General features: G+C 36.5%; 1 protein-coding gene across 4 annotated transcripts in view; it reads right to left on the bottom strand.

Annotated features, from left to right (window-relative positions):
- Nucleotides 1-15,336, bottom strand: part of RPS6KC1 (ribosomal protein S6 kinase C1) — a gene marked incomplete at both ends in the record, with an annotated part of 199,113 nt that overhangs the window by 39,709 nt on the left and 144,068 nt on the right. For all 4 annotated transcript variants that reach the window (XM_079724834.1, XM_079724836.1, XM_079724837.1 and 1 more), the window contains 2 exons: nucleotides 6,354-6,486; nucleotides 7,712-7,759. In XM_079724834.1, the coding sequence (XP_079580960.1) occupies nucleotides 6,354-6,486; nucleotides 7,712-7,759 (181 nt within the window). The remainder of the gene's footprint in view (nucleotides 1-6,353; nucleotides 6,487-7,711; nucleotides 7,760-15,336) is intronic.

The raw sequence follows: 15,336 nt of genomic DNA, 5'->3' as shown, positions 1-15,336 counted from the left end.
TGAATATCTTTAATGCTTCTGATATGTGTCATTAAATTGCTTTACAGAAAAGCTGTACCAGAATCCACTCCTACAAGCAACATGTATTAGTGTCATCTTCATAGCATCTTACCTATATTGGATATTAGCAAGTTTACCAATTTGATTAATCAAACATGGCATCTAATTTAATTCCATTCTTTTCATTATTAGATTAAAAATTTTTTAATGGAATTGTTGGCATTTTCTCTATGGAAATTTGTTACTAGCCTAAAAAAGTACTCTAATGTGAAGTATAAAAACTGTGCATTTTCAAGAGAGAAAAAAACTGTTTTAGCTCTTTCCATTCCTTTTTGGGGGCCAAGTTAGATTTAATGCTCAATGTGGAGCTACAGAAACAAAAATTTGGTCCTATGACATACTTTTTTCAATTACAAAATCATGAAAACCACATAACTTACAAAAATACATAATTCCCATGAAGTTTCTTTCCACAGAAGCTGCGTTCTACTTTCTAGAGTTAAGATCAGGCCTAATACACAAACTTACACAAATGTCAACATTATTATTGTAACATTAATAATATTAACCTAAAAAAATCCTGTTATTGCTAAATCACAAAATATAAATAGAAAATATCTAAAATATTTATAATTTTTAATACTCTAAGAATATAAATGATACTTTTCTAAGCCCTGTTGAAGCACATAAAATTGCATATATTAGCTACTTTAAGCTATGAAAATAGCAATCCATAAGGTTTAATAAAAACTCTTTCTGTCTCTCTTTAGATTTTCATCTATTGGTTTTCTGCAGCATTACAAAGAAAATCTTTTCCATTTACTTGACCAGAATTGGAATTTAAATTTAATACATATGATAAAATATTGATGGACCCATGATCAAAAATCATCTTTTGACCCAGCAATTCTACTTCAAGAAATTTTTCTTACAAATAATTCTCAAAACAAAACAAAATTTTAAAAAATGCACATATATAGGGACAAGTACTGGAAACAATTTAAACAACAGTAGACAGGGGACTACTTAAATCAATTATGGTAAATCTGCACAACCAAATACCTTGTATGTATTCAAAAATAAACAAACAGCAATATTGCAAACACTTAGTTTCTACCATGTACTAGGCACTATTATAAGTGCTTTACCTATACCAACTATTTAATCCCCACATCTACCCTCACATCTACACTATGTAATTATTACAGTTAATTACATAATTATTATGTAATTCTTATTATCCCTGTTTTACAAATAAGGAAACAGAGGTATAGAAAGGCTAAATAATTTGCCCAAGGTCACACAACTAGTAAATTGTGAGCCAGCCTTCAAGCTAACATAGTCTGGCTCTAAGATCCTTCTTTTTTTTCCCCCCTTAATTTTTATTTAATTATTTATTTATTTTTGGCTGCGTTGGGTCTTCGTTGTTGCTGTGCGTGGGCTTTCTCTAGCTGTGGCGAGCGGGGGCTACTCTTCATTGCGGTGCACGGGCTTCTCATTGCAGTGGCTTCTCTTGTTGTGGAGCACGGGCTCTAGGCGTGTGGGCTTCAGTAGTTGTGGCTCACGGGTTTAGGTGCTCCGTGGCATGTGGGATCTTCCCAGACCAGGGCTCGAACCCATATCCCCTGCATTGGCAGGCGGATTCTTAACCACTGCGCTACCAGGGAAGCCCTAAGATCCTTCTTTTTAATCACTATACTATACTGCCTCTCTCAGTGGACACCTATATGTACTGATAAGGAAAGATGTCTGAAGTACACTGTTAGGGTCGGGGGAAAAGCAAGCTACAGAACAATATGTAAAGTGAATTTATGTTTTTAAAAAACAGGGACTTTCCTGGTGGCGCAGTGGATAGGACTCCATGCTCCCAATGCAGGGGCGTGGGTTCGATCCCTGGTCAGGGAACTAGATCCCATGTGCATGCCACGGCTGAGGGTTCGTGTGCCACAACTAAGGAGTCCACACAACGCAACTAAGGAGCTGGCAAACTGCAACTAAGGAGCCCTTGGAGCTGCTACTAAGGAGCCCACGTGCTGCAACTAAGACCTCACGCAACCAAATGAATAAAAATAAATAAATATTTTTTTTTAAATCAGACAGGTAGGGGGGAGAAGTATATGTTTATATACACAGGAAATTTCTGGAAACGTTCACCCTATTTCTAGAGAATAGAAATGGGCATTAAAGTGAATAAGGAGGAAGAATTTTTATTTCTACTTTATATACTTCCATCTGGTACGAATTTCTTTCTATATTAGTTTTATAATTTTTTTTAAAACTAGTTAATAAAAAGAGAATCATTTCATCCCTTTGGTCCCCTCTTAACTTGAGGAGAAACTCTTTCCCATCCCCCACCTATTTGCTCGGAAGCTTTTCCAATCACTTTCTTGTAACCTAGTCATTCATCTTTTCTTAGTCAGTATTGAGCAATTATACACTGAGCACCTTCTATGTACCAAGCATTCCTATAAATGCTGGGATATATATATATATATATATATATACGATGAATCATAATCCCTAATCTTAGGAACTTAAAGTTTTAATAACACATATAGCCTTGACTGAATACATTTGTTTCTCCCACCTTTTCTTCTTCAAACAGAGTTAAAATAAGAAATCCATTAATAGGAACAATAAACATTTTAAACCTCTCTCCTAAAATCCTGTCTGGCATATCCAACTGCCTACTCAACACCACCTGGAAATTTAATAAGCATCTCAAACTCACATGTCCAACACTGAATCTCTGGTTTTTCCCTCTAAATCTACTCCTCCCACAGCTTTCCTCATCTTAGTAAATGGAAACCATTCCTTCAGTTACTTAAGCCCAAAACCATGGAGTCATACAAGGCAGAATCATGTCAGTTCTACCTTCAGAATGTGTTCAGAATCTAATAAGCATTTCTCACCACCTCCACCACTAATGCTTTGTGGAAGCCAGCGTCGATTTCACCTGGAGTGCTGCAACAACCTCCAAACTGGTCTCCCTGCTTTCGAGTTTGCCCTCCTAGATTCTATTTTCCACCAAGCAACCAGAGTAATCCCTACCTTGTCACTGCTCTGCTCAATATCCCCCAGGGTCTTCCTATCCATTCAGAATAAAAACTATGTTCTTAAAGTGGCCTAGAAGACCACACCGGATCTGCTCACCTGACTCCCCACTTCTCTGATACCATTTCCTACCACTCTTCCCATTCTGCTCCAGCCACACTTGACCTTGCTGTTTCTTGTACAGCAAATACACTCTTGCCTCCAGGCCTATGTACTTGTTCCCTCTTGCCAAGATACTCTTCCCTCCCATGTCCACATCTGCTCCCTCTCTCATTTCCCTCAGGTCATTGGCCAAATGTCTCCTTCTTAATAAGGTGACCACTCTCTATAAAATAACAACCCCCAACTCACCCTTCTGGCATTCCCTCATATATTTACTTATGTATTTGCTTACTGTCTGTTCTGCCTCTATACTGCAAGCTCCATGTGGACAGAGTCTTTATTTTGCTCACTGCCATGTTAGAACTAAGCCTATATCCCAGAGAGCACTCCATATATTTCTAAATGAATGAATTAAAAATGTTATGAAAATTAGTTCAAGAGACTCATGTGAATCATGAATAGTTCTGTTAAGCAAAGGGAAGTTAAAGCCCAAATCATAAATATTCAAGGATTCATATTATGGAGAAAACAATTCTTCAGTGTTTACTTTTTTAGTAATAGCTATTCACGTATATGAAAGTGAAGTTTTTATGATATATGCACAACCTCCTAATTCACAGAGGTAACAAAGAAAGTACCACTGACATGTAAAAAGATAACACACTGTCCATCAGCCAGTTCACTTGACTGCTCATGCCAAATCCAGGAAATTATCCTAGATTCTTCTCTCCCTAACCTCAAATCCATCACAGGTCCCACTGACTACCCTCACAGCAACTCCACAAGTATCCCAGAAGGCCATGCCATCATCAACTCTTGCCCAGACTACTTTATTACCCTTCATTGCTTCTCCTCTTGCCTTTCTATAATCAATTCTACATACAACAGTCAGAGTGATTTCATTAAATGTAGAGCAGATATTGTCACTGCTTAAAATGTCCAATGGTCTCCCAATGCACTTGAATGAAAGCCAAAGCCCTTGCCGTGCCCCTGCCTGCTTCTCCAATAGCTTCATATACCACCACTGTCTTCACCTACCAGACTCCAACTGAATGGTCTCCTTTCTTGTTCATCAAACATTGCAAGTTTCTTTTTGCCTTCGATTTCTTATACTGATCCCTATACCTAGAATGGGTTTGTCCCTTACATCCAAACAGTTATTTCTTTTGTCATTCAGAACTCCTCTTAAATGTCACCTTCTTAGAGCAGGCTTCCTTGACTAACTAGTCTAAAGTAGTCCCCCAGTCATTCTCGATTAGAGCTCTCTGTGTTAAAGATGAGTATGGTCCCTATTATTAGCCAATATTATCATGCTTTTGTTTTTCTGTTTGACTCTCCACAAGAAGAATGTAAGTTTCAAAAAGTCAGACTCTTTTCCTGTTTTGTTCACCTAAAAGAAAGCCTAATAGATAGTACGTGCTCAATAAATTAGCTGAATATTAAATGAATCCAGAGTCCCTATTTACACCATAATCCAATATATTTGTATTATAAAATCTTCTTAAAATTAAACAATAAACACCTGAAATGAGTAGTCAAAAGAGATTCCTGCCCACCTCCCAAGTTTAAATAATCCAGAACAAATTCTATGGTCACGTAACCATTCAAAGTCAGGCATGGTCAACAATAAAAGAAAGAGACTTGGTAAAGATTATCTAAAACAGTGGGAAATTTGAAAGCCACATGTCTATGGCTTTAAAGCATATTATAAACATTTTCTATAGTAACAAAGTAAAATCAGTTGAAATATCAGCTTTGGGAAGTATAAGAGAAGGTGAGAAGATGGCACAAGAAAAAATGAAGTATTGTATTTGGAGAAGGAAAAGGAAAAACAGGAAGAGGAAGCTGCAAATAGCAGAGGTACACTAGGATTGAAAATTTGCCACAGATAATCTCCAACATGAGTAATCCACACTGGGTAATAGAATATTGACTATAATTACATTCATCCTACTGACCTTGTTCTAAATTATTATGGATTATTACTACGCAAGTTATTTTGTTCCACACCAGAGGTGGCTGTATTTCGCTATCAGATGACATGACCTCTAATTCAATAATGTCTGTAATGCACTGGTATCCTCGGATAAAAGCTGTCTATAATATCTGAACAAAGGTGAATTAGTTATCCAATTCACACACGCAATTAACTCTCTTAATACCTGAGAGACCACAGAGCCCCTTCTGAATTTCCTATCAAATACTACATATGGAGGTCTTCCCTCCATCTGTAGTTATCTTGTGCTGTACTTCATAATAAACAATATTAATAGTTTATTGCCCCCGCCAAAAATCTTACATTAGTTATCATACGAGACCTCATTCCACAAAGCAATGACTCATTTTCCTGGGAAAATGCATTCAATTCAAATGTTAGGCCTATTACTAAAGCACAGTAATTCTTTATTCTCAGTAATGTTAAAATAACGACGCCTTCAAGAAATATGGAAAATAATTTTAATTTTCTTTATTATTTTAAGAACACCTCTCAAAAGCCAAAAGGAGATATTTATTTTGTGGATTAATATTTATGTGCTGTGTTCATTCTACATAAAAGACTCTTTATTTAAATTTAGGTGTTAAAGGGCAAAAACAAACCAAAATATAGTATTTTTTTGCCACCTGTTCCCTTTACTAAGAGCTGAAATTTCATAGTTTGAAGGCAGAGCACTGTGCCTTTGCTTTGTACCCATATGTGATGCCAGTGTCTGTATTCGTAAAAACCCAGATCAGAATAACTAGGTAATGTCAAATGTTAAGCAAATACCTATGCCTTCTAAAAAAGGAGGTGATTAAGTAGTTCTTCAGGGGATGCTCTTCATTTTGTCATCTAACATTAGTGTATCTTCTCAGCAGAAAACAAGAGAAATCCCTAAAATAAAACTTAGTTCTCTTAGCACACATTCGCATTAAAGTTCTCATCATATTGGACCAATCCTAGGAGTGAGTAAGTAGTTAAGTATATCTAAGAATGTTACTACAGTTCAAATGAAATCTGCCTCTTGCCTGGGCTTTCATTCTCCCTCACAACTCAAACTAGGGAGGGAGAACAGAGGAATAAGGAAACAATTTCTCACACGTGTTTCCTATGTTTTATCCGCTCAAGTAATGACAGAAGTAAGAAGGACATTATAGAAACTAAAAAGCTAAGCAGGTGACATTCTTCACTCCACAAACAATTTAAACTACAAACCAACCTTCCACATGCTGCAGCACAAGAAATACCGACTCCTCAGAAATGATGTACTTGTGCAGACACACCATGTTGGGCACACAGCGGGGGATGATGGTCTTTCTGTTCCTGCTGTATTCACTGCTTTTCCTTAGACCCTGACAGAGAACAAAAAGGTCAGTTGTACCCTCAGTTGCCTTTGGAGCCTGCTGTGCTCTGTGTTTATCAACCAAACTAATCTATCCGAGTTACCCTGGGCTTCAGAGAAACCACTCATCTGCTGCTCTATGCCCCTCAGTCCCTGGAGGCTCTGCTGATGGCATCTGGCGTGAATCCAGAGAACGGAAGATGCCACAAAGCTGCCATTAAAATCAATTACGTGGGTCAGTGTTTTTATTAGAGATGCTCTCAAACTAAGTCATCAGGATGACACACAGTTATTTCTCTATGACCTTTTCTTAAGTTTTATTTTACTTATGTATATCTTTAAAGCAGTAGACATCGTGCGATCAATTCAAATTCCTGAGACACAAAAGGCATTCCTAGATTAAACGGGCAGTTTTAAAATTCTATTCCAAAAAAGTACAAAGATCATTTTTTAAGTTTTCTCCAAAGGAACAAGGTATGTGTAGTTTCTGCTGTCATATCCTGGTTTAAAAATCTAAGAAAATGCCAGTGATAAAGTATACTCATAAAAAGAAATTTATTTCAGTATATGTCAAGGTGACCAACTGCCATGCTGATAAGTAAAAGAAAAAATATCAGAAAAATATAAAACTAATCTGAAATTCATTAATTCTGGATGCCATGGAAATGCTTAAATTAGGATATTTTTAGAATATGTACTATAACAATCCACTTCAAATATGATTTTGAAATTACAAAATTGAGGGGGTTTTCTTCCTTTATTCATTTAATTACAAACTGAGTAATACAGAGAATCAAAATTGAATTTAGAAAAAAGACAGGGCCAGGGATGTAGATAACACTTTCCCAAATACCTGTAACAAAGACTTTAAGGCAAAATTTCAGCTCTTAAGAACTATAATCATAATCAAAGGTATGATTGCATGTGGTCTTCACATATTACGCAAAATGTACTAGAGATGTATTTAAATTATACACTATACATTTAAGCAGCATAAAATGAGTCTTCAACTTATCCAAATTATTTCCTCCATACTCTATAACCTAAGCCTCTTTTTAAATGTATGCTATAGAGTATTTATCCACTGTGATGGAAGGACACAAAGTAAAATAAATACAGATCACTGCAAACATAAAAGAACATTCAAACACCCAGAAAAAAATTAAATATTTTCTTTCAGAAGCATAATTTGAAAATAAATTTCTAAATTCATTAAACAGAAAAATTCTACTTACTTTTAGAATGAATGTCTGTTCTGTCCTTGTATCCATTACAAGTAAAACCTACATAAAAGACATGAGTAATAACCTATTTACAATACAATGAAACATGAACTCATAACTTTTTGAAACTATACTTTAAAGGTTTGGGGGAAGTGTTGAAATTGACTCTGCCAAAATTGTTAATTTCTGAATTAATTTTTTTTTAAGTTGCCAAATCACAGGATTAAAACAGTCTTATCTAAAAGTGTGTTTCCTTTCTAAAAATGCCATATTTTAGAAACACTACTACATTTTCCTAGATTTATTTTAAAATATATTTCTTAAAAGGAAGAATTATTTTAGAAAAAGAACTGTTCCTCATGAAACATATATGGCTTAAAAAAAGTTTAAAAAAATTATTTTTTACAGAAATTGAAGTCTCAGTTTTCTTCCTAAAACCTCTAATGTAGCAATTTTTTACAATGTGATCTCAATAACCCAGGCTCTAACCCAAGGCACCCTTCTGGTGCTACTTCTCCATCCTGGACTCATCCTTAACTCCTCTTTTCCCATCAGCAAATCCTGCCAGCTCTATCTTCAAATTGTATCCAGAATCTGAACTCACCTCACCACTTCCACAGCTATTACCCTGAATGAAACAAAGATTTACCTGGATTATAACAATGGTGTCCCAACAGATTTCTCTGCTTCCATCTTTGCTGCCCTATGGTCTATTCTCAAAATAGCAGGCAGGGTTTGCTTTTAAAAACATAAGTTATATCATGTCACTTCTCATTCAGAGAAAAAGCATGCATTCAAAACAATGACCTCAAGACCCCTCATAATCTCACACATTGCCCCCTCAAACTATCCACACTCCCCCTGCACCCATCCTGGTGAAAAAAAGAGTGAATAGAGATAGGGAATTACGCTACCATATTAATATTTATTTTATAGTTTATGTTTTATAAACATTTAAATATTTATATTATATATTTTATATTATGTTAATCTTATCATTTTGGAGAAACACTATAGCAGAGGTTGGCAAACTTTTCCTGTAAAGATGCAGGTAGTAAATATTTAAGGCTCGGCAGGCCCACACGGTCTCTGTTGCAGCTATTCAACTCCGCTGTTGTAGCACAAAAGCAGCCAGAGTCCGAAACGGGCCATGGCAGGAGAATTTACACCACAGAAATCTGCAAACACTGTAAACAGGGCTTTTTTTCCCCACCCCCTCCAGAGAGCTGGGAGTCAAGGGTAAAAGAAGATATTAAGCTTAGAAAAATAAAAGAATGGTCAGAAAGAGAAAAACAAATACCATATGCTAACACATATATATATATAGAATCTAAAAAAAAAAAAAAGTGTTCTGAAGAACCTAGGGTCAGGACAGGAATAAAGACGCAGATGTAGAGAATGGACTTGAGGACACGGGGAGGGGGAAAGGGAAGCTGAGACAAAGTGAGAGAGTGGCATGGACATATATACACTACCAAATGTAAAACAGATAGCTAGTGGGAAGCAGTCACATAGCACAGGGAGAGCAGCTCGGTGCTTTGTGACCACCCAGAGGGGTGGGATAGGGAGGGTGGGAGGGAGACACAAGAGGGAGGCGATATGGAGATATATGTATACATACAGCTGATTCACTTTGTTATACAGCAGCAACTAACACAACAATGTAAAGCAATTATACCTCAATAATGATGTTAAATAAATACATACATACATAAATACATAAATAAATAAATAAAAGAATGGTGAGAAGAAACGGGAGTTACAAAGAGGAACCCGTTTAAGACCTGATGAATTTGAAGTAATAGTGACAACTTCAACTTTGACCCCTCTTCTGAGTGCTTGACCTATACTATTTAACTCCATTTAATTTCAATTGAATATTCCCACAGATACCTCCTAAACTCATCTCTTCCTCTTCCCAAAGCCCTGTCCCCACTAAAACTAAAACAAAACCCCACTTCACCTCTCACCATATTGAATAACACCACCACCCATGGAACCCCCCAAATCAAAAAGCTCCCTAAGTCACCGTGAATTCTCCCCTGCCCCCCACCTTCATAACCAGTGACCAAGTCCAGTCAATTCTACCTCCTAAATATTTCTCTCCTCCACCTTCTACTCTCTTTCGCCTACCACGTTTTAAGTGTTTAATATGTGCTATGCTTTAGTCATGTGTAATCATTGTTAATTCTTTCAATTACCCAATAAGATAGTTTTACCATTCCTACTCCATATGTGAAGATACTATTGCTTCATCTGTAGAAGCTATAACGGTAGATAATAATAGTATCTACCATTTGTGAGAATTTCAGTGAGATAATCTTTAAACTTGCTTGGTACAGCCAGTTATTACTATTATTGCTATCACTATTATTGCTTCTTCTCCCTGAAATGTTCACCCAGCCCCTTATCAAACAAGCACTTATCTTTCCATATTCAGCTCAAATGTCACTGACACTTTTCTTCCTTTGTTCTCCCACTGTATATGGTACCAGCCTCTTCAATTTGGTTTTATTTAGTCACTTGTCTATATCCCAACCAGGTTTCAAGCTTTTCATCAGCATGTTTAAGCAGAATAACAGTCGCCAAAGACACTCATATCTTAATCTCCATAACTTGTGAATATGTTATGTTACTGGCAAAAAGGACTCTGCAGATATAATTAGGGTACAGACCTTAAAACAGATTACCCTGGATTACCTGCCTGGGCTTAATCAAATCACATGACCCCTTAGAGAACTGTCTCTGTCCAGAACTGGACAGCACAAAAATGATATGGCAGAAGGGAAAATCAGAGGGATTCGAAGTATGAGAGGGACATGTTGTTGCTGGATACAGAGGTCCACATGTAAGCACTGGAAAGAGCCCTCTAGGAGCTCACAGTAAGCATGAGAAGGAACAGGCAGCTTCTAGGAACAAAGACCAACCCTTGGCTGAGAGCCAGCAACCACAGTCCTACAGCCATAAAGAAAAGAATTCAGCCAACAACCTGAATGAGCTTGAAAGTGGATTTTCTCCCAGAGTCTCCAGTATGGAATGCAGCCCTGCCAGCACCTTGATTTTAGCCCAATGCAACCCATGTCATGTCAGACCTCTGATCCAAAGAACTTTGACGTAATAAATTTAGTTGTTTTAAGCTGTGAAGTTTGTGGTAATTTGTAATGCAGCGATAGAAAGCTAATACAGGGCAGAAATTGTATTTCCTCCAACACATAACCTATCCATCTCCCACAGTAATTGTTCAATAAACATATGTGAATGAATTTAGGTGTAAAAGTTTGGAAGGTAGACAACAATTTGGGAATGGAGCTTAGAAAATAAGTCAGGACTAAAGATGTACAGTAACTGAGCAATCTCCATAAAAATAACAGCTAAAGACATGAGGAAGTAACCCAATGGAATGCTCACTTTATAGCAGGCACTGTGATGGGGTTTAAGGAATTAAATCACATAATTCATTCAACAATCCAATGAGGTAGGCATACATTTTTTTCTTCCTTTTTGGCCACACCACACGGCATGTGGGATCTTAGTTGCCCAGCCAGGAATCGAACCGGCGCCCCTTACAGTGGAAGCGCGGTCTTAACCACTGAACAGCCAGGGATGTTCCAAGGTAGGTATACTTTTATTAACCAATATTACAGAGGAGAAAACAAACATAAAACTGTTAACCTGCCCATGCTCACAAAGCTAAGACGTGCCAGAGGTGAAATTTAAACCCAGCAATCTGGCTCCAGGGCTCTTCCTCTTTAACTGCTAAACTATACTATTTATGTCTGTGTATACATAGCTGTAATACTGAGGGTATATAACACAATAACAACCAAAAGTACAGTGAGAAATACACCAAAAACCCCAGAAAATATAGTGGTTCAGACATCAGGAAAAGAGAATGCTTAAAATGAGAGTAATCACCTGTGCCAAACAACAAAGAGAAGCCATGAAGAATGAGGACTAAGAAGGGACTACTGCCTAAGGCAGTTAGGAAGTCACTGATAACTTTCAATACTACATCATGCAGTCAACTGGTGGGGACAGAAGCCAACTACTCTGAGTTAGTAATGGGTGATAAGAAAATGGAGGCAACATATACATGTCTCTCCAAAGAGAAGTATGTCAGAAGAAGGAAAAACACTAAAATGAAAGAGTTAGTAGGATCATCAGGTTTGAACTATTTTCAGAGAGGGTAGACCTATTTGCCCATAATTTCCCTCGGAGCTATATTCACCACCAATCTTGAACCTCCTAGGCATGGAAGCACATTCAAAGAACTTGAACCTTGACAGTTAAGTTAACATATCATGAGTGCAAAAGGGGGCACACCTCTGTAAAGGAGGGCTCAATAAATATCAACTGAATCTGTGAAGACATCTATTCAGTATTCCTTAAATCTCATCTGTTTTCACATCAAGTTGTGACTCTTTTAAGCTATTCATCAGATTCCAATCCTAATTTAAATAACATACTTCTATGTGAAATGAAATAGAAAACGTTTCACTAGGTAAAAGGTAAGGAAGCTGTACAAAGCAAAGAACTTTTTTCTACCAGAAACTTCTTAATCGACTGAACAGAATGTACCTGCATAAATCAGGAGTGATATCTCTTTGCTGGTCTCACTTAGCCATGAAGCATGAAGTGGATCCGATAAAAAGGCCAAATTAAGATCGATAAACATGGCTGAGAAGGGCTGCTTTGTTTACATTTACTTTCTTCTCCAAGTTTGTCTGCAACTAGACAATGTTCACATTGAGGCAATAAACACAAGAACATATGTGATTTTTTTTAAATGTGCCCTTTGACTGTCAATTTCTCCCAAACAGGTGTTGGCTAAATGATTATAAATTGGCCTCTGGATACACCTCTTCAACTGAGCCGTACAGGGCTGGTGATAATATAATTAGACCTAAAAACATCAGGCTGGCGAATGCTTTCCATCTGTTTGGCAATAATGTTTAGTTAACAGTAGTCTTTAAAAGAAGCACCTTCAACTTCAGTTCTTAAAGTTATTTATAGAGCCATTCTTAACACACCAGCACTCCTGCTAACAAGAGCTTTAGCCACTTGGAAATTATTAGCCATACGGCTGTATACAAAGAGAAACGACTGCATTTAACATCTGTATCTTTCCAAATTTACACGCTTCAACCTCATTTAGAGTCATTTCTTAATGAACAGTGCTATGGCACTGCATTAATATTATAGTTGCATGCACAAAGATCATAAGAAGCCAAACATTTTTTAATGCCAACAGCAGGCCAATCTGTAATGAAGCTGTCAGCATAAAGGGCAAAATAATAGCTTCTTTAACCCTCAAACAGAATTCGTTCATTTGTGGACTAGAACATATCAATTTAAAAACTGCTTCACGGGTTTGCTCACCTTTATAAAGACAAAAATCTAATTTGGTACTAATTTGATACAATTGTCTTCCCAATAAAAGACTCCTAAAACCATCTTTTGTTTCATGATAAAACAAGTACTATAACTAAACCTGTCATGAAATAATTACCTTGGATAGCATACTTTATTGAAAGAATACAAGTAATGTATTTTTCCCTTTCATTTTTCACTCTTACTTATCAGCACTATATTAGCATATGGTCTAACAGGAGAGATTACTTCATCTTTGCCCATGGTAATATATAGAATCACTGCTCCTAACTGGGAGAAAAAAAACAAAAACAGACAACTTATGCCTTTAGGATTAGCCTCATCTGCTCCTCAATTCTACCAGCACAATGAGACTTGCCTACTCTTCTTTTGCAACAGTAGCAGGAAAAGCTCCAATTGATTATAAGTCAATTTTGTTAACTAGAATGGGGAAGGCCCAATATTTAACTAGGTACCACCTCTGGAAAGATAGGAGACATTGGGGAATATATCAAAGGTATCAAATGATGAGTTTTTTTTAAGCACATGAAAACTAAATTTGGAGAAAAGAAAAGAGACAAATAGCAATAAAGACACTATGACTGTGGTGAGGAATTATGGATAGTTCCCTTCAGTGAAGATTATGTGCCACCCATTTTTAAAGATTTTTTAGATACTTAATTTAAAGGTTGACATTCAAAGTCTGTAAGTCTCTAAAAGTAAATTCAACTCCAATTCCTTTAAAAAGAAAGACTACCTGGGTTATCTGAGGGAATATCTATCTCTACTTTGGTGCCAGTTACTTCACAGGACTCCAGAACAATTAATAAAAGTGTTTTTTTTTAATGTTTAAGAAAAGCTTACAGAGATAGCCATACCAGACAAACAGCGTTTCCCTTAAAGGTGTCACAGTACCATTCGTGTTGACGGGATGTCATCCAAATGGACTTCAACTGTGCAAGTTATACTGCTGGGAATTCACACATAAACAAACATACCAGAAAAGAACGGGATCAACATAATAAAGAAGCCAAAGAAAACAGAGAAGCCCAATTCCACAAGTTAGAGAGTCTTTTTCAACATAGTTCCAGATAAATAAGATTATACTTACTGTACTCTCTTTTTACAAAAAAGTCCACACTTAACTTGACCATTATTAGATGAGTTATTAACTAAACTCATCTTGGCAGCTTTATAGGAGCTAGTAATGTTATTCTTCTGTAGAAATGGTTTTGAACAACAAACCTAAAGCACTAAACCTTTGCTCTTCCTGTCAATACCACATGATGATAATCAAATGTTATTTATATTTATTGCTAAAACCCATCTCATTTTATATGCTTAGAATATTCAAAATGTATTTCTACTGTTGATGGTTAATTCCATACCTTATGCTCATGAGATATTCTTATAAAAAATTTAGCTACCAGAAAACAAAGAGTACTAGGTGACCTTTAATACCAACAATTCTCCCCACTGGGATCTAACTTTCTCTTTCTTTGACATCAGAAGGTTAGCAATGTTCCCTGTACCATTGCTCAGCAACTCCAAAAGCAAAAGGTACTCAGCCTACCACTTCCGTCCATGAGAAGTTGCAGCATCAGGAGCATCAGCATGAACAGACTGTGTAGAGGAACTTCTCACCTGTTATGCCATGAAATCAATCTGTTCTTAATGGTCATATGCTCACAAAAGTTGTTTCACTGATAAGAACTGAAGTATGAAAAGTAAAATTTGACATGGATACTTACAACTCTATCCTAAAGGACATTTTCATTTACTACTCTCAAGAATCTATGTTCAGCAAAGCATAAAAGGTACCCCTGTGATGTAAAGGGAACAGAAAAAAATTATTTGGAGTCTTACCAGTGCTTTATTTGTGCTAGAACTTCCAACATAGCACAATATCGTGAACTAAGTGAACAAACAATCAAAAAGCGTACTGCTTTGTGGACTGACAGCAAAGCCAAAACATCATCAAACAACTTACAGCAAGGAGAAATCTTTTTGAAGCGGGCTAAGTTCTTTAGGCTTCTATATAACCTAGAAGTATCTTCAAATGTAGGAACAACAGAACTAATCTACTAGGATTCTATGGAAGTAGTACGTAAGATCCACATTTCTTTCCAATTATTAAATTCCAAATTACCATAAATTAAAATATACTTTGCACACCACTGTAAAGCAATTATACTCCAATAAAGATGTTAAAAATAATAATAAAATAAGGATATGTAAAATAATATATATATATATACTTTAAATGT

The sequence above is a fragment of the Hyperoodon ampullatus genome (assembly GCF_949752795.1).
Source record: "Hyperoodon ampullatus genome assembly, chromosome: 2".
Lineage (NCBI taxonomy): Eukaryota > Metazoa > Chordata > Mammalia > Artiodactyla > Ziphiidae > Hyperoodon > Hyperoodon ampullatus.
This window is presented reverse-complemented; position numbering and strand designations above follow the sequence as displayed.